Consider the following 25,088-nt stretch of genomic DNA (forward strand, 5'->3'; position numbering starts at 1 on the left):
TTAATCAACGCAAACAGTCAGTTAATGTAGTTTGAATACTGGAATCATATTAATTGGTCCTCTTTAACAAATATTTAAACAGTTTTTTTTTTTATTTTTTAATGAAATAAACGAATTATATCGACAATATTAGTATCTGTATTCTTTAAAAATTTGGTACATCTTTAAAAATAATCTAAAATGTCAATAGTCCATGGGTATATTGATAAATAAGTTCTAAATTACAAAAAAATGCATTTTCTACGGAAACTTAAAGAGATATGTAAAAAATGGTATAATATAATTTGATAGACAATTAAATTGTGCATCTGATTCTCGTAAAATATACAGGGTGTTCCATTTAAATTAAACAAGTTATTGCCGTTTGAAGCTAATAATTATTTAAAATAAATTTTTAGACACTCTTATATATAAGGTAGTATTATTTTTATTATTGCAACACAATAACTGATCAGTAAATAAACTTCAGTAAATATTTAGTATTAAAAACTTTGATACCCTTGGAGAAATGAAGCCTTAAAATTTTTACTGCAATTTCACAAAATTGAAAATATTTCAAAAACGGTAAGGTTTAAGTATAATAAATCTTAATCAAATTTACCTTTATTTTAATCGTAGAAACTAAAACTGTAATAATATACAGGGTGTTCCATTTAAAAAATACAACTTTGATATTTTTTACACTCTTATTTGGGACACTCTGTAGGTTTTTACTGCAATTTCACAAAATTGAAAATATTTCAAAAACGGTAAGGTTTAAGTATAATAAATCTTAATCAAATTTACCTTTATTTTAATCGTAGAAACTAAAACTGTAATAATATACAGGGTGTTCCATTTAAAAAAATACAACTTTGATATTTTTTACTTATTTGGGACACTCTGTAGGTTTGTAGCTTATATCACCCAGTACACTCTCTGCAGGAGAGTTATCATTAAAACGGTTTGCGCAGTTTATCACTTTTATCATTCACATCATCTCTCCTAACTGTGTCCCTATTCCATCATATCTAGATTATAATTTCCTCTTCAAACTACATAATTGAATAATCTAATAGTACAACTGCCTTAACATCGACTAGATTATGATAAGTACCTACCTGATTATTTGTTAATTTAGTTTAAGTACACTTTTTTTTTCTTTTATGCCAAGTCGCGGACTATAGGCACAGATTAGGTATCCTATAAGTATACAGATAAAAATTTTGTCCCTAATTCGTGGTACGAAAATTGTTTTTTATGACGATGTGCAAACTAGTAAAATTTCCTGTGCACAAAAATAAACTCGCGTAAAATAACAATAAACAGCGTAATAGAGAGATATCGCTAAACCGAATAGCGTGCATGGACGTTAATAAGGCCAGGTGTTATTTCCTTTACGTGAGGTGATTAAAAAATACAACTTTGATATTTAACTCTCTTCATTTATAGTTATCGGGTCGGAAAGAATTCTGTTCGCGTCGCGTCCGCTATTTAAACTTAACCTAACTTTGAATTTAAAACTTTGAAATTGTTTTGTTTACTAGGTATTTTAATACTAAGCAGCTAAAGGCGCTTATTTTCAGTGCTTTATTGTTCAACGTCTGCCAGTGGGTTTAGGGCAACAAGCAACAAATCTCTTAGAAGGGCTAAGTCGTCATCTGCTGCAAACCTAAGCCTCTTTGTAGGTTCTTTAATATTGGAAGAGGTGGAATCCATATTTTGGGCCATATTTATTTAATTAAAACTAATCCCAGCTACTTAAATATCAAATTACCTAATAAAACTAAAGTAATAATTCAAAACAATTCAAACATAACCTAAAATAAAAGATCTCGCCCGCCGGCCCCGGTTGTCAAATTCCCGCACATGCCCATTTAAGCAATTTTTAAACGTTATTTAAAAATAGCGCTTGGTGTAATTGATCCGCAAATTACGTCAGGCGGTAACGTTATTAGTGGGTGTTGCGTTAAAAATTAGAGAACAACGGCCTACGGTCGAGTCGGCCGCTGCTGGCACGTATACGTAGACGTAAAGAATCTTTGACGTGTATAAAAAATATAAGGATTGCGGATGCGTACGTAAACGTTAACGTGTTTGTAGTCTGTGCCGTTGTTCTCTATTGACTAGCACATATCGTAACCATGATAAGGCACGCGTAAATACTGCATGACGCTATTCGGTTTTCTGATATCTCTCTAATAACTGTGCCGGTCAGGCGCTGTGTACAATTTTAGAGGCCATAAGTGGGCGTGCTATGTGCGCAAACTAGTAACCTAACTAGTGCCCGATTCCGAAAATTGGAACCACGAAAAAGAACAAAGAAAAACCAAAGTTTATAATCTGTATAATCTGTGATACTAGGATGTATTTCGGAAAAATATTTTAAGTTTTACATTTTACAGGATGGCTAAAAAAAGTGTGAGTGGATCGGGATGATTTTTTTTAAACGGAACACCCTGTATATTATTGCATTTGTGGCTTCCTTTCAGATCACTTTACATAACACACAGGCATAACAGAACACAGATTTTACATAATACAGAGCGTAAAAATAATTCAGATCTACTCACACTTTTTTGAGCAACCCTGAAGAAGTTAAAATATTTTCCTGAAATACATCCTAGTACATACTTTAGGTATGCGCTTAAACAATATTCCCAAATTTTTATTCTAGGAGCTACAGATGCTCGACGCACTATTGCCGGGTCCTGTAGAATCCATTTAAGCAAGTATCGATATTTTTCTTCATTTGGACATCTCTACGGTGGGAGGAAATGGAAAAATCGAAGGAAAACATGCCAAGCTGTCGATAATTATATCGTGAACCTGCTGAAACATCCATAAAAATGATTTTAGTAGAGTCAAAGATGTATCGATATTTTCTCTTCAATCTGGACATCCCTACGGTGGGAGGAAATGGAAAAATCGAAAGAAAACAGGCCAGGCTGTCGATAATTATATCGTGAACCGACTGAAACATCCATAAAAATGATTTTAGTAGAATCAAAGATGTATCGATATTTTTTCTTCAATCTGGACATCCCTACAGTGGGAGAAAATTGAAAAGCCGAAAGAAAATAGGCCAGAATCTCGATAATTATATCGTGAACCGACTGAAACATCCATAAAAATGATTTTAGTAGAATCAAAGATGTATCGATATTTTTTCTTTAATCTGGACATCCCTACGGTCAGTGGGAGGAAATTGAAAAGCCGAAAGAAAATAGGCCAGAATCTCGATAATTATATCGTGAACCTGCTGAAACATCCATAAAAATGATTTTAGTAGAGTCAAAGATGTATCGATATTTTTTCTTTAATCTGGACATCCCTACGGTCGGTGGGAGGAAATGGAAAAATCGAAGGAAAACAGACCAGGCTGTCGATAATTATATCGTGAACCGACTGAAACATCCATAAAAATGATTTTAGTAGAATCAAAGATGTATCAATATTTTTTCTTCAATCTGGATATCCCTACAGTGGGAGAAAATAGAAAAACCGAAAGAAAACAGGCCAGAATCTCGATAATTATATCGTGAACCAACTGAAACATCCATAAAAATGATTTTAGTAGAATCAAAGATGTATCGATATTTTTTCTTCAATCTGGACATCCTTACGGTCGGTGGGAGGAAATGGACAAATCGAAGGAAAACAGGCCAGGCTGTCGATAATTATATCGTGAACCGACTGAAACATCCATAAAAATGATTTTAGTAGAATCAAAGATGTATCGATATTTTTTCTTCAATCTGGATATCCCTACGGTCGGTGGGAGGAAATGGAAAAATCGAAGGAAAACAGGCCAGGCTGTCGATAATTATATCGTGAACCGACTGAAACATCCATAAAAATGATTTTAGTAGAATCAAAGATGTATCGATATTTTCTCTTCAATCTGGACATCCCTACGGTGGGAGGAAATGGAAAAATCGAAGGAAAACAGGCCAGGCTGTCGATAATTATATCGTGAACCGACTGCAACGTACATAAAAATGATTTAAATAGATTTAAGGCCGGCATTCCACACGGCCTGATTCATCGACACACTAAAGTATGCTTAAAAATTCCTCCAGTAGATATTATTATTGTTATTGCTTTTAATTGTTACACACAACGTGATGTACGTTGGAAATATGTTGGGTGTGACGGGTAAAAATTGTTGTTACCATACAACGAAGTAGCATGAAAAACTTTTGCATATTATACAGGACATGGGGCAAGAAAAATCCCATGTAAATTTTGAAATATTATCTTCAAATATTATCTCCCCAGATGATTGTATGCACAAGTTGTATTAGACTTTTTTGAAGAGGCGTTGAAATTGTACAATCGTCTAGAATTTTGTTTTTTCCAACTGTTAAAATATTGCCTTATATCTATAAAAAAAAATGGTAGATAAAATAGTACTTTAACCGCAAGTGTAGATTAAAAGATACTTTAACAGCGAGGATAGGTTAAAAACTTTATTTCTTCTCGCACGTTTTTTAATTGCTTCCATTTTTGAAAATTTTTGTATTCCTTTTCATAAGTTATTCGGGATTTAAATGGAAGTAGTTTGGATAGGGCGTTTGTCGCCTCGGCGTGAATATCTGTTGGTAATTTACTTATTTAGTTTTGAGCCATTTTTGGCTACAATTCAATCAGCAATCGACACGAAAGAGAATTAAAAAATATTGACTCAAAACTGACAACTAAAGAGACAGCTTTATTTATTCGTCAAATTACATAGAAACCAACGCCAACCCAGCACAATATTTTTTCTACTAGTAATAAATTCCTTGAAATAATAATTTCTGAATATTTTTTAAAACGTTTTAATTCGCTATGGAAAAAATATTGTTTTATACACGACGATAAAATTGCATTATCGTGTCCCGAAATTAATTTCTTTTAATTAATCTTTCCGGTCGACGATAAAATACCATTTTATCGTCTTGTATAAAAAATAACTATTTATTTAGAATAGATTTTAAATGATATTTTTAAAAATCTACCTTTAAATTACTAAAATTTATTAATACAGTCCAGAGAAAGCTACAATTAAAATACCAGTAAAAATATGATTTTGTTTACAATAATTTGAAGGTACCAAATAGAGGAATTCTCATTTTTGTACAAAACAATTATGATTTTAACCACTTCCGAAAAAAATATTTTTTTTGCTGATATGTAATAGTATCTGTGCTGTGTCGGATATGTTTGAAGCTCAGTATCCTGGATAGACCCATACCGAATAAGTCAACAGTTCAAAGAATAATCCAGAGATTTGAAACAAAGCCACGGCATCAAGCAAATTAAGTGTGAAGATAAAAATAATAAACAGGAAAGAAAGAATTATTTGAATATTCTTCTTCATCTCGAAAAAAATAAAAACAATAGCTCCCGTCTGCGGTGGGGGGCAGTACGAAAAGACCACAGCATCAGTATTCTTTGGACACTTACGATTATTAGCTAGAAGTCATCCATGAAGACCAGGAGATCTAGATTCCAGCAAAATGGTTGTTAATATTTTTTGCGAAAAAAAAACCGCATAGAAAGTTCCTGGGTCGAAATATAACACCCCTAAAAATGATTGCACTTATTAAAGACTCACCCTGTATAGTTGAAGTAATAAAAAGTTCGTTTCGAACCCCCGCGAAAACGAGGCACTTGTGTATACATACAGAGTCCGGCAATAAACGGAAAATTCTTGTATTTTTTATTTATTTATATATATATATATATATATATATATATATATATATATATATATATATATTTACTCATATATTAGGATCATGTAAAATGATCTGAAAGGAAGCCAAAAATGTAATAATATACAGGGTGTTCCATTTAAAAAAAATCATCCCGACTCACTCACACTTTTTTGAGCCACCCTATAGAAGTTAAAATATTTTCCTGAAATACATCCTAGTACGTTACATACTCTAGGTTTGCATTTTAATTTAAAATAAAAAAAAAGTTTTTTATTCTAGGAGCTACAGACGCACTATTGCCACCCTGTATATCTGAATCACTCAAAAAAAATCTTTTATTTTCTCTGAAAAGAGAGAACATTCATAGCAACAGTCATTTTATGACTTTAGCCATACAGTAGTGGTACTTAACAACAAAAATATGCGCATCTTTTTAACATATATTTTGAAATTCATTATTTTTCCATCGCTAACACTTAAAGCAACCAAACCTCCTGTATATTGCCGGGTACTATTTGCGGTACCACTTGGTACCTCATAATTTTCTCATTGTTAGACCGCTGAACACAATCTCTTTTCATTCATAACAGCTCGACGATCAAGAAATAAAAATTCGTAACCTTTAGCGATCCTGGCGCATTCGCCATTTTACTTAAATAAATATAAGAATCAATCTAATGGTACCTTTGGAGTTTGAACAGAACCATTTCGGGTACCAGTGGCAACAGCGCACATTCCTGGCACTATGAGGTTTTTTTCTAAATTTGGCAGTGAAAAAACAGACAATATAAATACAAAGGAATGTAAAAAGGAGCTCTGGTCAGTAACATAGGCGTACAAAAATAATTTTTCGTACACAATAAAGTATTAAATTCATAGAATTTCTAAATAATGTTTTTTTTTCATTATTTCTCTTCATTAGTATTTTATCAAGAGAATTTTTTTGAACTTTGTACCGGGTGTCCCACTAAAAATAACTCTTGGCTGTATCTCGGAAAGTATTAGCCGGAGGGCTTACGGAAAAAAAAATTATGACTAAAAGGACTATGAGAAATTGCTGGTAATTATTTTCAAGTTTGTAAAACGGCCACTAGGGGGCGCAACTGCTATGGAAAATAAGAAAATGGGTACTATAAATAATAGCTTCATAATCTTCAGTAAATTTTGGATTTTCTTTGTTAGAATCATTTTCCCCTATCTGCTAAAATAAAGTGGTGGGGAAAGGTTAGATCTATCTTTATATAAATGTTAATAACTCCGGACTGGATGATCAGAATCCAACAAACGAGTGCTCGTTTAAAAGAGCGTTTCTTACTCTATATTATACCATAAACATAATAATAATAAGGTTTTGAACGTAGACGCTAGGGGGCGCTTTCTTACAATTTAACAAACATAGCGCGTTTTTTCAAAAAAGTTAAATACGAGAGTATATGTAATTTTAACTGATAGTAAAGAGTAGCAAAAGCTTAAAAAGTCAGCGAATGCCGCATCTTGATATCTTCTTTCAAACCGAAGATATTAGCAAAATTATAATAAATACCAAAAAATAAGCCCTTAATTGCCTTATTTTTACAATACGGTAGCAGTAGCCCTCTTGATTATGCCCATTCTAACAAAAAATAAGATAGAAACAGTCAGTTTATTTTAAAATCGACGAAATACCAGAATACAATAATAATAATAATAAGTTTTTTATCAAACATTGTGCGTTTTTTCGAAAAAATTAAATGCGACAGTATATGTAATTTTAGCTGATAATAAAGAGTAATAAAATCTTAAAAAGTCAGCGAAAACCGTATCTTGATATCTTCTTTCAAACCGAAGATATTAGAAAAATGTAGCCCTCTTGATTATGCTCATTCTAATAAAAAATAAGATAGAAATAATGAGTTTATTTAAAAATCGACAATATACCAGAATACCCTATAATACCAGATGTATTAATATCTAGTAATTAAGACGTTAATAACAGTGAACAAGAAATGATGCTTCAGTGAAGTCATGGTAAACTTTGGAAAAAAGTGTTTTATTCATGTCCATAATATTGATTAAAACTAATCAAAAATAGATTCGTACGCCACTGTCGATAAAATAACGCTAACGCAGTCCAGTTATTCAGAGATCAAAGATCAAAATCTTTGGACACCGGTCTCACTATATCATTACCAAAAGCAAGGAATCAGGTTTAAAAATAGATAATAATAATAATAAAAACCTGTTTATGCCCTTTTCTGAATCATCGTAATCATTTATTACCATTATTATTCAAACTTCTTTTACGTCTGATTTAAAAAACTGCAAAAATAACTTCTATGTCATGTTATTTAAATCACTAAATTACACTCTGTAACCTGAACATCTTACTTTTCAGATACAAGGTGCTAACAAGGAAGAATTCTCTTAGAATAGGTCCAAGAATCCAAGAAAAAAGGAAAAGGAACCCTGTATTTTTGTCTTAGCTCAATACTATATAATTTAAAAAAAACTGCAGGTAAAATCTCCAGTGTATATGCTAGTCTTTAATCAGTCTTATCTGTCAGGTAAAACGCCACATCTAGGGAGGGCCTTTATTTGTAAAACGTACCCCTTAAAAAAGCTTGACGACCCTTCACAAAGTTACACCGAACTGCATCATCCTGTTTTTTTTTTAAATCAATATTTTTTTAAAGACAAAACTAAAGAAAAAACTTTGTCTTAAATATTTGACCGACTATAGGATAGCAAACACAAATAAAAAAACCCTGCTTAAAGAAAAAATAAAAATAATATTTGTCTCAAACAAATTCGTTATGACTTAACGATATGACACCCCTAAAAAATATTCCTATATTTTATCCTGAACTCTTGCATCATATCTTAAATACCTAGGTATACGTTTTTTAAATAGATATAATATACTTAATTAAAAATGGATCTTCAGGAGACCTCAGTAAGTAACATAGATATTATTTATTATAAAAAAATAAAGTGACCAGAGTTTAAAAATAGCGGACACGTTTTTAAAGATTAGTATTCTTATTAATTTTTACATAAAATTGTCTGAATGACCTACAGAAAATATTTATTTGTACTAAACTTTATAAAGGAAACTAAAATATTCGTTCTGCCAAAAAACTCACATATTTTTCAGAGGAATGAATGTTTTTTGACCCCTTCGTACATTTTAAAGAATGTATGAGCTTTTTGTATGAGCATTAGTCCCCAGAAGACAAACAAAATTCAATAATTTTTCGTATGCCAGAATTAGAAAAAATCTTCCAAAGAAAAATGCTCAAAAAACTTGCTTATAAAAAACGTTGTATTGTACTTACTAAGAAGGGCCTATTGTGGCTTTATAAAAAACATAAACTTACCATATTTGTCTGCTCTGCATTGTCCAGTGCACAGGCTGTCACAAACTCTTGTCCTTTAACCAGTTTCACAAAAGCACACGTAGAAAACCATCGAGCATGTTCTGTCCAAGGATCATCCTCTGGATCCCAATGCCTCAGGCCTCCATCACAATGAAAACACCTTACCTGGTCCCCAACACCTTCGTAGTGAAATCCTGCCTGTGCCAGCTGATCCGGCGTCTGTATTAAACTAGGAGACCAATTTGTGAACGACCTCAATCTTGATTCTACCGTAGCATAGTCAGGTCTTTTAGGACCATTATGTTTCTGGACTCCCAGCTCATTTAAATTGTCTACTTCAGATCTCACTTGAATTAGGGGTCCTTCACCATGCGTCACAGAGTTACTGGATGAGTTTGGAATAGAGTTATTCGTTAGTCTTTCTTCTATAATGTTCCGGACGAACCAACAAGCAGGAAAATGTCTTTTATGCTCTAAATCAGGCACATCTCCAGGCTCCCAAGCCCTTACTACGCCCTTACAGTAAGCGCACTTCGTGTTATCGCCGTCTTTCAACGAAAAAAACCCTGCCCTAGCCAAGTCTTCCGGTCTCACAATATCAGGAACAGGCCAGTTTTCAAACGATGCCAATCTGACAGATTCGTTTGTATAATCTAGGGGTAAAAAAGGTACAACTGTGGGCCTGAATGTGAAGGGAGCATTCCCGGAGGTAGAAGGGTCTAAAACGAAGGGACACGTGGGGCTCAGGTCCTTGTGTCTGGCCATGGCCTGGTCTCCATAGTTCCATGTTGATATTTTTACGTGACAAGAAAAGCATTCTACTTCGTAGCCTTGTTTGGTAGCGAAGAAACCCGCTTTGGCTATTCTATCGGGACTTACGGGGGCGTCTCCTGGCCACTCGGAGAAGGTTTGCAGTCTGTTTAGTTCAACGTTCATCCTTTTCTTAGGTTAAGTTACTCACAATATTTGTTCTTTTAGCTTGAGTTTCATTGTCTGGAAATTGCGACGCACTGTTTTTGTTTTCTTTGTTAATTTCTTGTTAAATTCGCATAATGTTGTCTGATTGATATCGCTGTATTAGTTGTAATTTCTCAATTTTTTTTGCTGCAAGTCGAGAAAAAAGTCATGAACAGCTGATTTTAGGTTTTCTGACGTTTTGACAGTATGCAACACACTCAACATAAAAACGATTAGAAAATAATATTTTTCAACAGTATTAAACTAAGTAAATACCACATAGCTAATATTTTTACACTATCTAATTATCGGAATAACTGTTATTCTATTTCGTAATCTCAGCTTTATCTTAAAATAAAATATATTGTTTCTTAATATTTTAAATATACTTGTTTTATATGTTGCATACATTTAAGGGGTCAGAGCCTTATTTATATTTTCTGTGGGTAGCAAATTTTCTGTCAACCTTAACTTTTTCTGTTATTTTGTTTATTTTTAATATTAAGGTATATTTTATTTCTTTTTATAATGATTCTAGGCGTTTAATATTTTAAATTTAAGCCTCAAAAGCGTGCATTTAAAGTTGTTTCTACAAGTATAGATTTTAAGAGTCACTGTTTGCGATTTCCTCTGGTAAACATATTTGCTAATAGAGATCAAAGTTCATTTACTGCTTTCTTAATTTTTATCTAAATAACTTTTATTTCATTGCCAGTGTATAAAGCCGACAAATATGTCCTTATCCAAAGTAGCCAAGGTATATTTTCTAGTATATTTTAATAGAAATATAGTCATATAGTTAACTAAATCATGTTTCTAGGTCTTGAAGACAACTGTTCGGACTTACGCCAGCAGATCAAGCAGTGACGATGTCGTCATTGTCTCGGCAGTACGGACTCCCATAGGTTCGTTTCTGGGATCCCTATCTACACTTCCAGCCACTAAACTCGGTGGTGTTGCTGTCCAGGCTGCTATAGAACGGGCTGGCATACCGAAAGATGAAGTTAAAGAGGTGTTTTTGGGAAATGTATGCCAAGGGGGAGTGGGACAGGCTCCTGCAAGGCAAGCTACCATTTTTGCTGGACTCCCAACCTCAACAATCTGCACTACAATCAATAAAGTTTGTGCTTCTGGTATGAAATCAGTTATGCTTGGAGCTCAAGCCTTACAGACAGGAGCACAAGAAGTTGTCCTTGCTGGAGGCATGGAATCCATGTCCAATGTACCCTATTACTTGAAAAGAGGACAAACTCCTTATGGAGGTGTAAATCTAATCGATGGAGTAGTTTTTGATGGACTTACAGATGTTTATAACAAAATTCACATGGGAAATTGTGCAGAAAACACAGCAAAGAAAATAGGTATCAACAGAGCGCAACAGGATGAGTTTGCTATTAATTCCTACAAAAGAAGTGCACAAGCATGGCAAAACAAAGTGTTTGAGTCTGAAATAGTTCCTGTTAGTGTACCTCAAAAAAGGGGACAGCCTGATGTAGTTTTTTCAGAAGATGAAGAGTACAAGCGGGTGAATTTTGAGAAATTTGGCAAGCTTGCTACAGTTTTCCAAAGGGAAAATGGTACTGTAACAGCTGGCAATGCTTCTACCTTAAATGATGGAGCAGCAGCTTTGATTTTAACTACACAAAAAAATGCAGAAAGACTGAATCTCAAACCTTTGGCAAGGATTGTAGGGTATGCTGATGGTGCTTGTGAACCAATTGACTTTCCTATAGCACCTGCTGTAGCCATACCAAAGCTTTTAAAACAAACTGGGGTCAATAAGGATGATGTAGCTCTATGGGAGATCAATGAAGCCTTTAGTGTGGTCGTACTGGCAAACCAAAAATTACTAGAGCTGGATCCAGCAAAAGTTAACGTTCATGGAGGTGCAGTAAGTTTGGGACACCCTATCGGGATGTCTGGAGCAAGAATAGTGGTTCACTTGGTACATGCCTTGAAACCTGGAGAAAAAGGAGTTGCCTCCATATGTAACGGTGGGGGAGGAGCTTCTTCAATTATGATTGAGAGATTGTAAGTGATAAAAATGGCGACTGAAAGTGTTTTTTTATTAAATATATTTTTTTTATATTATATAAGTTGTGAAAAATGTCCACAATAAACTGTTAAAGATTTTTTGAATGTTTTATTGGTTTTAGATGGGTATTTCATGTATACAGGGTGACTTTGTGTTCTGAAAAAGACCTGTACAGATTACTGGTTTGCTATTTCTTTAAATCTTTTACAAAAGCCAGAGAACAACTATTATTTCAGATCAAACTAGAGCTTATTCCAAAAGAATATAAAATTTTACATATAAAGCAAGTAAGTACAGTTTTGCTTGTTCCAAATCATTTTTACTTGATTTTTGAGTTAATTTCCTGCAAAATTCAGTTGTTTTGTACAGTTATTGATGCTTTTAACGGCAAATGGAACTATTCCTGAACACTGGACCACCCTGTATAATCAAAATCGTACTATATCGCTTAGAGGATCTAAAATATTCATTAAAAAGGATCTGAAATTATTTTTTTAACACTATCTTAGATACTTTCATTTTAAAAATAATAATCTACCTGTTATGGCTTCTCATAAATCAAAATCCTAATATTTTAATAGTTTTTACACAAATGCACTCTACTATATTAATTTTAATGCTTCTTTTTTTAATTTTATTTTCAGAAATGAAACGACTTCAAAAACAAAATTACCGAAATTGACGTTATACACTAGAGACCCCTGTCCTTTGTGTGACGAACTAAAAGCAGAACTCTCTCCATATATGCACTTAGTCGAGTTTGAAACCATTGACATAGCTTCGAAAGAGAACGTTAGATGGCTCCGTCTGTATCGCTATGAAATTCCCGTGCTTTTTTTAAATAATGAATATCTTTGCAAGCATAGATTAAATAAGTCTTTGTTAGAAAAGAAATTAAACGAAATAAAAGAGTATTGGCAGTAAAAATATAGTGTTTTATTTAAACCTAAACGTTACTTAATATAAGTAAATGTAATAATAAATAAATAAAAGTAAAAACAGTTTTTTCTTGTTCAAATCGACTTGATGGTCTGTTCGAATATCGTTCTCCTGGGCCTGTGGTCTTTGCTGGTGTGTGCTTCCACGGTGACAGGTGCTTGCTGACTCTGCAAACTCTTGATTTTGGCGTCTAGTTGTTCCTTATGTCTGACTTCCTTCAAGATACGGTCCAAGGTAAGGACTACTTCGTCTGCGTTTTCCTTGGTGAATACCATGGGAGGTTTGAACTTGATGACGTTACATTCTGGACCGTCAGCGCTAACTAGGATATGTTCTTCCCTCATCCTAAAGAGTAATGGATAGTTAAATTCAAATATAAAATGGATATAATAAGGCTGGAAGCTTCAACATGCGAATTGTATCAAAGATAAAGCCAAATTTAAGTTAATACCTTTGCACAACGTATTGGGCACACTTTTTGTTGGGTTTGCGTGAAGTAGCGTCTTCAACCAGGTCCAGACCAACAAATAATCCACATCCTCTAACGTCACCAATACATTTGTGCTTCTTTGCGAGCATTTGGCAGGAATCCAGAAGGTACTCTCCTACTACTAAAGCTTTTTCCCTCAAATTTTCGCGTTCGATTGTGTCAAAAACTGCGTTGGCGATGGCACAGGATACTGGGTTGCCTCCATACTGAAAATAAGACGTTTTTTACTTAGATATAATGTATTTAAATTGAAAAAAAAAGATGAAAAGACGGTAAGGAGTAACTTTAGGTAATTTATGTTGGCTACAATAATCGTAAAAGAATTCGGTGTCTAGGTGTATAGTCTATAGGTATAGTCTAATGTTTTTTAAATATATTAAAGCGATTTTTAGAATATTTGGTTGGTACTTTTTTATTAATACTGAATATGAATTGAATCCAGAGATAAAGGTAAAGAGATTGGGCATGTGCAAATGTTTAAACCGTCCATTATTCTTAAAGAATTCAGTTCAACGAGCCGTGAGGTCACTTCCCTCAGTAATTTATGTTGGCTACAATCTGCGTAAGTGTTTTAGGTGTCTAGATGTATTATAGTCTAAGGTTTTTTTTAATGTAAAGTGATTTTTTAAAGAATATATTGCTAAAAAGAAATAAGCAGCTTCCTATTATGATTCCCGATATACGGGGTGTTATTATTTTATTAGTTTAGTGAAAATTGTTTTAATATATTGTTATATATATTGATGAAAGATAACGGCTATTATTTCCAATTACATTTTGTCTATGTAACTGATGGGTGTCTCTCAAAGTGTATTTGACATAATATTAATAAAAAATACAGGGAAAATATAAAATAATGACTTTTCTTACCGTATTAAAATATTCTACTCCAGTATTAAAGAAACTATCAGCTATTTCTCTTGTAGTAACTAAGCAAGCCACTGGATGACCATTTCCCATAGGTTTTCCCATCGTAACAATGTCAGGCTTGATGTCATAATGCTGGAAAGCCCACCAGTGACGTCCTATCCTACCAAAACCTACTTGGACCTAGAAAAAAATCATTTTAAATCCATTTTCACCAAAAAAATCTTGAGATATTGTACCTCATCAGCTATGCAAAGTCCTCCAGCATTTCTCACATGCTGGTAGACTTCTTCGAAGTAGTTTTTAGGAGGTATAACTTGCCCCCCGCAACTTAGGAAGCTTTCTGCGATGAAGGCACACACTCCTTGGTCTTTGTTTTTGACATTTTCGCAGATTTGTCTCACTTCTTCGGCGTACAAGTATCCCAGTTCGTCTTTGCTGTACTGGGTGTCTTGGTATTTACCACGGTACGAGTCAGGACAGGGAGCCTAAAAAAGGTTTATTATTTATATTCTGATTAGCATACAGGGTGTACTCTTATTTATTTTCCTATATCTATTGACAGTTAGTAAAAAGTAGCGTATGATCGAAAAAAAACGGCGTCTAGTGGGCCTCGAAAAAAATTCAACTGCGATTTTCATTTCCAAGCCATCTCTGACGCCGTTTTTTTTTCGATCGTATAGTATAACCAAATATGTGTAAAAAACTCACCACGTGGACGTGTTCTTTTTGGCCAACGCCTCCGGGAAGATTGAATTTGTAATGGGAAATGTCAATGAGAGATGTCAAGTGGCCATGGTAAGCACTAGAAAAATAGAACAATATTCGACCTAAGCAACAAAAAAATTTTCAAGAATTTCGCATCTTCCCAAGACCAACACTCTATAATATAATTTTCCATGCAATTTTTATATGATAAAGCCAAATAAAAGTGATTTTATCATATTTATTAGGTGTCAGTCCTGGAAAGTTTTTTGGTTTCCGTTCTAGCACCAATTGCAAGATTGATCTGTCAAATTGACACTGTATAGAGTTTCAAAAATCGCCAGAGAAATATGTTAAGATAGAGAGCTTTCCACAAGAATATGATTTTATCGTAAATCATAAAAATATGCGTTGTAAAAATTTAAAGCGAATAATTGTATCAATGTTACGTTTAGGTATCTCTATTTTTGTTACATATTTCCTTGATCAAAACTCAAGTAAGAGTTTGGAATTTGAGCAAATCTTGAAGCTGGTGTTAGACATCAGCAGTCACCCAAAACATGAACACACTAGCAAATCTCCCGAAAGCAGAATCTTCAATGCAAAAATCAATCTCTGGTATAACTCGCAGGCAATTCAAAGGCCTGCAGAATCGACGGCACTATTCGTGGTACGGTTTCTGGTCGTTATGCACATCTAAATTTTAAAGCTGTAAGAAAAAGAACAAAAACAGTAGCATTAGAACGGGTCTACAATATACAAAATCGGTTGTGTTTGTTGTTTTCCTAAAAGCTAGCTAGAGTAAACAGAAGAAACAAGCACATCTGGGGGTTGATTGATCTGGAAAGGGTTAAATAAAACGGTTTGTAAAAAGAACTTACTGTTCCAGAGCGATGATATCCTTGTTTCCGGTGTGGATCTGAGCGAGACGTAGTGCTAAGTCGTTGGCTTCTGAGCCCGAGTTGACGAAGAAGCACACTTCGAGGTTGTCAGGGAGGGTGCTCAGGATTTTCTGAGCGCAGATGACTATTTCGTCGTGTAGGAAACGGTTGTTGGTGTTCAAAAGGGACATTTGGTCGCAGCCGGCTTTGACCACTGAGGGGTTGCTGTGTCCCACTGGAGAAACGAAATAAAATTATTGAAAACTTTTAAAAACTTTTGCCAGCGGATTTTTCCAAATAAAGCTAAGTTTCTGGTTCTCAATAATGTAAAAATATAATATTCTATGTTTCTAGATTCAGGCATACATGAAATTCTATATGTTAACAATAAATAGAAAAACTCAAAGTGTTTCATTTGACTTTATTCACAACCTATGGCTATAGGGATGTTTCTCCCTAGTACTCCCTTAAAACTACTAACATTCAAAGCAAGGCTTATTCTGAAAGAATAAAAAATTTTACATACGACAAGAAGTATAGTTTTACTTGTGTAAATATATATTAATATATTTTTAAACGGTTTAATTATGAAATAGTATTCTCCAGCAATATCAATGAAAATATTTTTGGAAATCAAAACTACACTTTAAGTTTCAAAAATTTTTCACAGTGCTATATACAGGGTGGTCCGAACTGTATTCCGGAAACTTCAGCAACTTCTGCATATAAAATAAGTAAAAAAGTTCGTATAAATATATGTCTTAAGATACAGGGTGTAGAAGTTTCATTTTTATTTCGATTTTTGCCAAATAATTTCTGAAGTAACGGGTCAATATTTGGATAAAAATAGGTCTCTGGGAGTTTTTTGATATGAGAAATTTGTGTTTGATGTCAATATGACTCCTATTTGTAGGGGGCGCCACCTACATGTGTTTTAACTGTTTTGAAGAGTAATAACTTTTCGTCCGTACCTGTTTTTTTTTGGAAAAATATTCCAGTGATAACCAAATATAAATATGCACGTCCCTGATAAATTTATTGACATTTTTTTAGCATTAAAATATGTAACACTTATAGTAACTTTTACCCCCAAAATTTCATTCGAATCACTAAAACTACTTAGAAGAAAATTATAATAAATCGAAAGATTATTAAGATTTTAACACCCTGTAGCTACGAAACAAAGCAGAATCGGCCCTATGTTGATATGAAAAATAAGTCTTGTTTTTACGTGAGGAATCTCCCCAAGAGAGATGGCACATGTTTTTTGAAACACCCTGTATGTTCGTAGGAACCAAAGTTACACCCTGTATACACTTAAACTAAAAAGTTTGCTTTAGAATTCTAACTTCGCAATTATTATAAGTGCGTGACTTTACCGAAAAAAATCAACAATTTCTAAAATTAGATAAACATTAATATTAATATAAATTAGCATTAATAGTCCAAAAGACTTATCAAAAATAAACATTACTTTAAAACCGGTTCAAACTGGATTTTCCAAAATTATATATCTTCATTCGTCCTAAATTATAACAAACATTATTTTGTAGACAAAACTACTTATTATTGCATTACGCGTTTGGGTATTATCGAATAGGCACCAAATTGTTGTCATAGAAACAAGAATAATTAGTGTAGGTACTTAAAATACTAAAAGAGATTTATAAAAATAAGTTGTTTACAGTTTTATATTTATAAGGAACTTAAATAAGAATTAAGGATATAATAATTAACGGTTTGATAGAAGAAATTATCTTAAAAATTTGTTTTCTTTTTGATACGGAATTTAAAAGTTGCTAAATATAAAAGTAAAGGTTTATAACATCTATCAGTTAACAATAAAGAGGTCAAATAACCATATTTTGAAGAAAAAATCGTAGATACGTCTATTTACTTTCTGACGTAGCTACATATACAGGGTGGTGCCTTCCATACGACGCGGAGGCTCCAAGACCAACGACAGTTTGTACAAAAATGAAATGAATGTCCTCCCAAATGAAGAACGTATTTTAAATTTCAATAAAAGCTACCTAAATTGGAATTTACCCGGTATAGTCTAATACTTTATGAAAGTAACCAATTTACTTAAAATCAAACTAAAACTGGACCCGAAAAGTTATACAGGGTGAGACAAAACTAATGTTGAACAATGGTCACTTTTAAAAGCAAATTTTTTATTTTATTTTAAATGGAATACCCAATATATTATTTCGATATGAAGAATTCATGTCTATTCAAAATATTGTTAAGGTTGCCCACCCCCCAGACAAAGGTTTTCCTAGATATTTTCATTTTTATGATTTAATATCAGTAGATCTTTATTATTTGATAACATCTAGGTGGCTTTGTTACTTCAACATCACACATTTGATAAAATCTAGGTGGCCTGGCGTTACTTCCACATAGATGTCGAATTATTTCAACTTTAACAACTAGTTATATCTCTTTCTGTCAGTTGAAACGGAAAAAAATCACAGAAATTTGCCGAAAATGGGAACTTATCATACAGCAAAATTAATTGATATGATTCTATTAATTGGGGAATACAGAATGCATTTATCAAGTAATAGAATGCCTAAATACTCCTAATTTATCTAGTCTGGACTTTTTTTTATGGAGATATGATAGATACAGTGTTTACAAAACTCCTAACGACCACATGCAAAAAATTTAGTCCAAAAATGTTCATAGGTCTTAGGTATTTCAAAAGTTTTATAATTTTTTTTTCCACATGAACTTCTTCTCATTCTTCTCACTCTCGAAAGAGGTATCTTTCTCTATCTTGTGTCGCTAGGGAACCTTCCTTTAATTTGGCCCACCCAGTACGTTGGAGACCTTCCTTTTGTTCCTTTGCCATTAATCTTTCCTTCGATGATGAGTTTTTCCAGTTCATTTTCTTTTATCCAAATGTGCCCAAAGTACCTAAGGTACGTCTGGTTTATTTTTGTTGAAAGTGTTGTGGTGGCTTTCAACTGCCTTAGAAATGAGAGGTTAGTCCAATGTTCTATATGTGAAATTAGCATTCTTCTGTAGGCCCACACCATAAGAAAGCATCAAGCATCTATTTTTCTTCTGTTGGCAGTTTTCATGGTCCAGCTTTCAGATGCATAAGTAGCGATATACCCTGGTGGCAAGCGAAACCTTGGGTCGGCGATTACTTGTATAGGAGTGAATCGCTATGGCAATCTGGTAAGCCGAAGAGAGCAAAAATACGAAGTATTTATTACATAACCACTTAATCTGACGATAGATTCCATGCGCTTGAGAAAATACTTGCTTCTGTCTTTATTCAGTACATCTTATTTTACTAAGCGTGTTGATCGTACTCTTCGTACACACGAAAATCGGCACCCAAGACCAGAAATGCCAACCCTAGTATCAGTCTCTTCATATTCTAGACACTTTTATTGTTGAGTTACGAGCTATTGCTACGTCTCCGTTTGATTTATTCTTCACATCATCCCTTGTTTGTTAAATCCGAGATAAATAAAATTTTCGACCACTTTATCAAAACCATCAATGATCAATCTCCTTGATGTTAGTAGAATTTCGGTCAATCCATTCCAGTATAGGTCACCCTGTATATTCGTACATACCCCTCAGTTTAAATATAGCTAGTTCTAATCAGAAAGAACGTTAACATTAGATAAGGTCACCGTTTATGCAAATTTCATAAATAAGCTGATAGAGGAAAAAACAACAGTAACTTTCCACAATAACGTATATTTACGTTTCCATACAGAGTAGATATGTATTAGCACTATAATAATATAGTCTGTATGTATTTGTATAATCTGTGCACAATATAGCTTACCTAGGCAAACAAATGGAATTAAATTTAATATATCGTGCGAAAATATCACTTACGATGGGAAATTTATTTCGATGTAATGTCAATATTAACACTGCATACTTACGTAATGTTCGTTATAATAAGTTATATTATTACTTAAATTAGTTTAATTTAACTTTTTTTTATTTATTTTTTAGTAGTTATATTTAACTTAAATTAGTTTTTTTTTCAAACGTCACAAAAGTATTAATTTTTGATACGTGATTGACAATATAAAAAAGTCATTTTAACGTCTAGGCATGAAAGTAAAGCTCTTTTAGGCCTAAGCATAAAAGTACGAATTGTTATTTTTTATACAAGACGATAAAATACCATTTTATAGACCGAAAAGATTTCATTTGATACCCATATTGAGGGGGTTGTGGAAAAATATGAAATCCGCCATTTTGTACCGGCGGCCATCTTAGATTTACAATGTTATTGATATTACTATATTGTATTGTCATCGGAACTAAAGGTGTGTACCAAATTTCAGATCAATCTGTCAACAGGAAGGTACTTAAATTTCAATTTCTAATTTTGACCAAAATAAACAAACAAATAAATAAATACCGTACGGGTCGAGCTAAATAAAACCGTTTAAAAACCACCCCAATTGCTCAAAAACCGCAAGGGGAAAATTTCCGATTTTGTTTATTTTACACTCAGATGACCGGTCGCTGACAAACTCTAAAAAAATCAGCTTGCCCGTAATTTTTTTTTTCAAATGACAATTTTATTGGATTATGTAACTTAAATGATGAGGAATGGTTGAAACAAGTCGATTTGACAGTTGTTGTCATTTGTTCTCTGTATTTTGTTAACATTTCCATTCAATATTTCCTATTGAATTTTTGTTTTACAATGTCTATTAGGGTGCACCAAAAAATATATTTTTTTCTTTTTAGTTACCGTGAAAATATCGTTCACGATAATGAAAAAAAAATTCTGGTAAACTATGAGTTCTTAATATTTTTTTTACCAAGATACAAAGCGTGCTGTTCATTATGGAGACATAACCTTAACCTTAACCGTGCTGTAATCGACTCATTTGAATGTTATCGAAGACGTAGCAGATTTAGTTAATAAAAAAATATTATCTAAAAAACTACATTGTTCCCTACGTACGGCACTTTTTTCATCCTGTACCTGGATTTAGTTTACAAAAAATACGATATTTTCTGTTTTTGAGCCATTATTTCGTGATAAAATATAAAAAAAGTTATCATATACGATTTGAAGTTGAATTTTAACCTTCAATAACTTTCAAACGAGTCGATTAAATGAAAAATCATATTAGACCTTTTTTGAAGACCGTTAAATTTCCTACAAGAATATGTATAGGTTTTTACAATACGCTGATTTGTTAGAACGCTATAAAATTAAAAAAAAAAATTTCCCTGTTATTTAAACGGGAAATAAATACTCACTTAACTCAAACTTTACGAGTTTTATTTTCTATCACGACACAAACATTTTCAACCCAAATTATATTTTTAGTATTTCTTTTCTTACAGTTTTGTTAAAGTTTGACCATCCTGTATAAAATATTCTTCCTCAAGGAAAAATCCGCTGATAATTAGGAGCATTATAGTTGATAATTGGCCTAGTCTAATTATATAAACTAATGGTATTATAAATAATACAGATAAGAGAAATAGTGGCAGATTACTAAAGACAAACAATGGATTCAAAGACTTCTTAATTATTATTGTCTACATAAAGGAATTTTGATATTGTTTGTCAAAAAAAAGAAGATAAGTAGTTTAAATGAATTATGACATAGATACATTTTAGTTTAATTAAATAAAAAATTAAAAAATGACTAAAATATGGAAGCTAAATTATCAATCCCATTCTGCATGAATGAATCTTTTTTAACGATAGATTATCTCTTATTTTAACAGAATATTCACCTATATATAGAAAAGTGTCTATTTTCTATACCTCTCTATAACTTACTGACCACTGTAACTACCGTATGATAAAAAAAACTAAATGACAATTAATGACTAATCAATACTAAATCTATACTTTCATCAAAACTACACCATTTAAAATAATTTTTACTTAATATAGAAATAAATTACAAGCTTCTTAAGGCTAATTGGTAATTCGTAAAGCGTCATCTAAAAATAAAGAAAAGTACGGGCCAAGAAAATGACGTCTAGGACTTGACCTCGCCAAAATTAGCATCGATTGTCATTCCCAGCCGTCTCTGACGCCGTTTTTTTTTCGATTATACAGTCGAAAAATATTATAATTCAGAGATATAGTAGAGATAGTTTCTTATGTTAGTCTTACCATGAGCCACATTGTTGATGCAATCAAGGTAGGCATCACCCCTCTCATCGTACATGTACTGGTCTTTAGCTCTCACAATTTTGAGAGGGTCTTTCCTAAAGAACAATTGACAGGAAGGCCTAAAAATGTCAAAAATATTATAAAATTTTATTAAAAAAAATCTTAAAGTCATGCATTTAATTTTTTTTTTAATTAGATTAAAAATTAAACAATTTTTTAAAGTTTTTTGATTGTGTTTAGTTTATCTTTTTAGTATCTTATACAGGGTGTCCCAGAAATAAGTGCAAATATTTTAACTGGTAGTATAGTTCAACCCAGAAACACGCCTATGAGGTTTTTTTCGCAAAAAAAAATTTGAAAATTCGAAATTTTTTTAGTTTTTAGTTAAAAAACATAATTTTTTGATAATATGGCAACATAGGTATTAGATTAAATTTACAAGAAAATCCAGAAAAGATCGAGTGGTTCTCAAAATTTTAGCAAAAAATCATTTTTTTTTGGAAATTTTCAAAGTAAAATATCTCCGTTATTTTGGACTTATTTGAAAAACGATAAAGAGAAAATATGTTTCTTTTATCGAGATCTATCACCTCTTAACATATTTGCACTTATTTCTGGGACACCCTGTATAATACAAAATAGTTGTAAAATTCTTTTTTTTCAGTGAAATTAATTCTAACCCATTTGATTGTCAATTGTATCTCGAGTTTCTGTTAAGAAAAAAATTAGTATATACATAGTATTTTTAGTAAATTGTCTATTAAAAGTTTTTTAGAAAAAATTTTTGATACAGATTTGTATGATTCAAGTCAAGATTAGTTTCGTTTGTACTATATTTTTAAAATATTTTCTGCCACTTCCGGTTTAAGCGAAAGTAGCTGTCAAATTGCTTATTTTAAATAGCACAAACTCTATATTTTTTGACAATGCTATTTGACGTCTGATAAATTAAAAAGAATAAAAAAATGACAGTTTCCATTTAAAAAATCGTTTTTTTATTGTTTAAATATTTGGGGGTACCTTGTGTTATATTTTACAAATTGTAGTAAAAATTCAAATAGATTAAAACATTTTTAAAAAGATAAAAATAAATAATAAATTGATGAAAAAATTCAATTGATGTTGAAAAATATTCAATTATTAGTTGATTTAGAAATGTAGTTTTTACATAAAATTATAATTTTATTATGTCAAAAACTGCTAAACTTAAAAAAATAATAATTAAATTAATAATCAATTAAAATTTTTGGTCAAGTTTTTAAAATGTTATATTTTTTTTATTTTTATCCCTATTTTCTTGATTTTTTTTAGCAAACTATATTATATAAATATATTAACTTTAATTCGTAAACTCAGTTTATTATAAACTTTAGTATTTGACTTATTATACAGGGTTAATCGAAGAGTTGTTTTTTACCCAGCTTTAAAACACCCTGTGCAACAATTTCGTGAGCAAATTTCCCTAAAACATTAATTTTCTTTTCGCAATTTTGAAATTCTTTTTTAAAAATCAAATATTTTTTTTAAAAAAGAACTAAATGAATTTCTAAAAGAAATAAATAACAAAGAAGTAAAAATTATTTAATTCCGGTAAATATAATAAAAATAAACTGTTTTTTTTTTATTTCTTTTTTAAATTTTGATGACAATTTAATTTATTATTTCCTTTAACAAAAAGAAACATTTATTTAATTTTATTTACTAAATCTCACGTTATAAATCAGTTAAAAAAAAGAATAATCAAATACAAATAAAAATTGCAAAGCCTAAATCCGTAATAAATAAAAAAAAATAATAAAATAAACAAATTCTTACCCTATCAATTTTTCTCTGAGAGCTATGGTTTGAGTTTTAGGCAGCTGCTCCATTTTTTAGGATTTCTGCAAACACCGGTGAAGTACCAAAGTACCAGATGATCTAAAGACTTTTGCTACTCTGTGCTACTTAGTCTAGGTAAGTACTGAATTATATATAAGACTAAACGCTGCGTGCGCGCGCCACAATCTTAGCACGCTTCTTTAACATAATCACGCTGATAACAGCTGTTCAACAATGTAAACTTTGAGATTTTACACTGCCCAAACATAAAAATTAGGTCCGCTATCGGTTAAATCCATTCTAACATTGTTATTGTTTACTTTACATCCAGATATTTTTAAATGAATAAAGGTTAATTCTAGAGTGCTTTGCTTAAGGTCTTTGGTTTGTTTTTGTTATTTCGGAGTCGGCTTTGACAAGAGGAAGCTTTAAAAAAATAATATATGCTGAGGTTGTTGATTGTGTGTTTGTTCTAAGGTTTTAGATAAAATATTCGAATTGTCATTGAACGGGGTTAGGGTATTAATAGAAGTCACGTTCTGTGTTTGTTTTGATTAAATTGTATAGTGTTTTTAAGCAAAAATGTATGTTTCTTTGGTTAAATTTTAAGGTTTGTTCCAACCTCCCAATAAATGGTGCGTAACAGCATTTCAAATGGCAGGTGATTGTGCATTTTTTTCGAGTTGTATAATTTTGAAGTTTTAACTAACTCTGAGCGTGGGGTAGGTAGATAAAGATCTTGCTCCGCGTTCCTGAGCGGATAAGTGTGAGATGGCCTTTCTTGAGAAGCTGATACATGCTTACGTACTAGGCAAACGGATTCAAATATAAATAAGGAAGGAAAAGTTAATATTTTTAATTTTTTAAAAAAGTCCTGGAAATGAGTTCTGCTGTTTAGTCCCAGTGAATATCGAACAGCTCTCTTCTGGAGCTTGAAAATGCATTCAAATTGAGTCGCACAACACGTACCCCAGAATGGAAGGGCATACCTGAGGTGCGACTCAAAAAGTGCATAATAAACAGATCTAGCCACTGACAAGTTAAGCTCCTTAGAAACAGATCTTAATGCAAAACAGGCGGAGCTTATTTTTTTCGACAAAGCATCGATAGGCATGCATTTCAGAGATTTGTCTACAACAAGCCCCAAGAATTTTACAGATTTTACGACGTCAATGGTGGTGTTGTTAAGTACAAAAGGCTGCAGCGAGTTTTTATAC

The 25,088-nt window shown here is 32.3% G+C and overlaps 3 protein-coding genes across 4 annotated transcripts in view; 1 reads left to right on the plus strand and 2 right to left on the minus strand.

The window, feature by feature from the left end:
- The window catches only part of LOC115891591 (baculoviral IAP repeat-containing protein 7-B-like), a 24,131-nt gene extending 13,872 nt beyond the window's left edge, over nucleotides 1-10,259 (minus strand). Inside the window, exon 1 of the mRNA XM_030912095.1 lies at nucleotides 9,041-10,259. Coding sequence (XP_030767955.1) covers nucleotides 9,041-9,976 — 936 coding nt within the window. The 5' untranslated portion in view covers nucleotides 9,977-10,259. The remainder of the gene's footprint in view (nucleotides 1-9,040) is intronic.
- On the plus strand, nucleotides 8,521-12,963 carry LOC115891579 (acetyl-CoA acetyltransferase, mitochondrial). Of its 2 annotated transcripts, none has more exons than XM_030912083.1 (3): nucleotides 8,521-8,616; nucleotides 10,818-12,028; nucleotides 12,677-12,963. In XM_030912083.1, exons 1-3 carry the CDS (start codon nucleotides 8,596-8,598, stop codon nucleotides 12,954-12,956), a joined length of 1,512 nt encoding a protein of 503 aa, XP_030767943.1. In that variant the 5' UTR covers nucleotides 8,521-8,595; the 3' UTR covers nucleotides 12,957-12,963. The 2 variants fall into 2 exon arrangements, with proteins under 2 accessions (XP_030767943.1, XP_030767934.1); XM_030912074.1 differs by lacking the exon at nucleotides 8,521-8,616 and adding an exon at nucleotides 10,381-10,754.
- Nucleotides 12,947-24,013, minus strand: LOC115891596 (alanine--glyoxylate aminotransferase 2-like). The gene is made up of 8 exons (XM_030912109.1): nucleotides 23,869-24,013; nucleotides 22,054-22,172; nucleotides 15,915-16,149; nucleotides 15,040-15,133; nucleotides 14,568-14,816; nucleotides 14,332-14,511; nucleotides 13,423-13,667; nucleotides 12,947-13,316 (listed from the first exon to the last, which is right to left on the minus strand). Exons 1-8 carry the CDS (start codon nucleotides 23,919-23,921, stop codon nucleotides 13,046-13,048), a joined length of 1,446 nt encoding a protein of 481 aa, XP_030767969.1. The 5' UTR covers nucleotides 23,922-24,013; the 3' UTR covers nucleotides 12,947-13,045.
- Between the last annotated feature and the right edge of the window lie 1,075 nt (nucleotides 24,014-25,088).

Source organism: Sitophilus oryzae, unplaced genomic scaffold, assembly GCF_002938485.1.
Source record: "Sitophilus oryzae breed Bouriz unplaced genomic scaffold, Soryzae_2.0 scaffold_1007_pilon_pilon, whole genome shotgun sequence".
NCBI classification, from domain to species: domain Eukaryota; kingdom Metazoa; phylum Arthropoda; class Insecta; order Coleoptera; family Curculionidae; genus Sitophilus; species Sitophilus oryzae.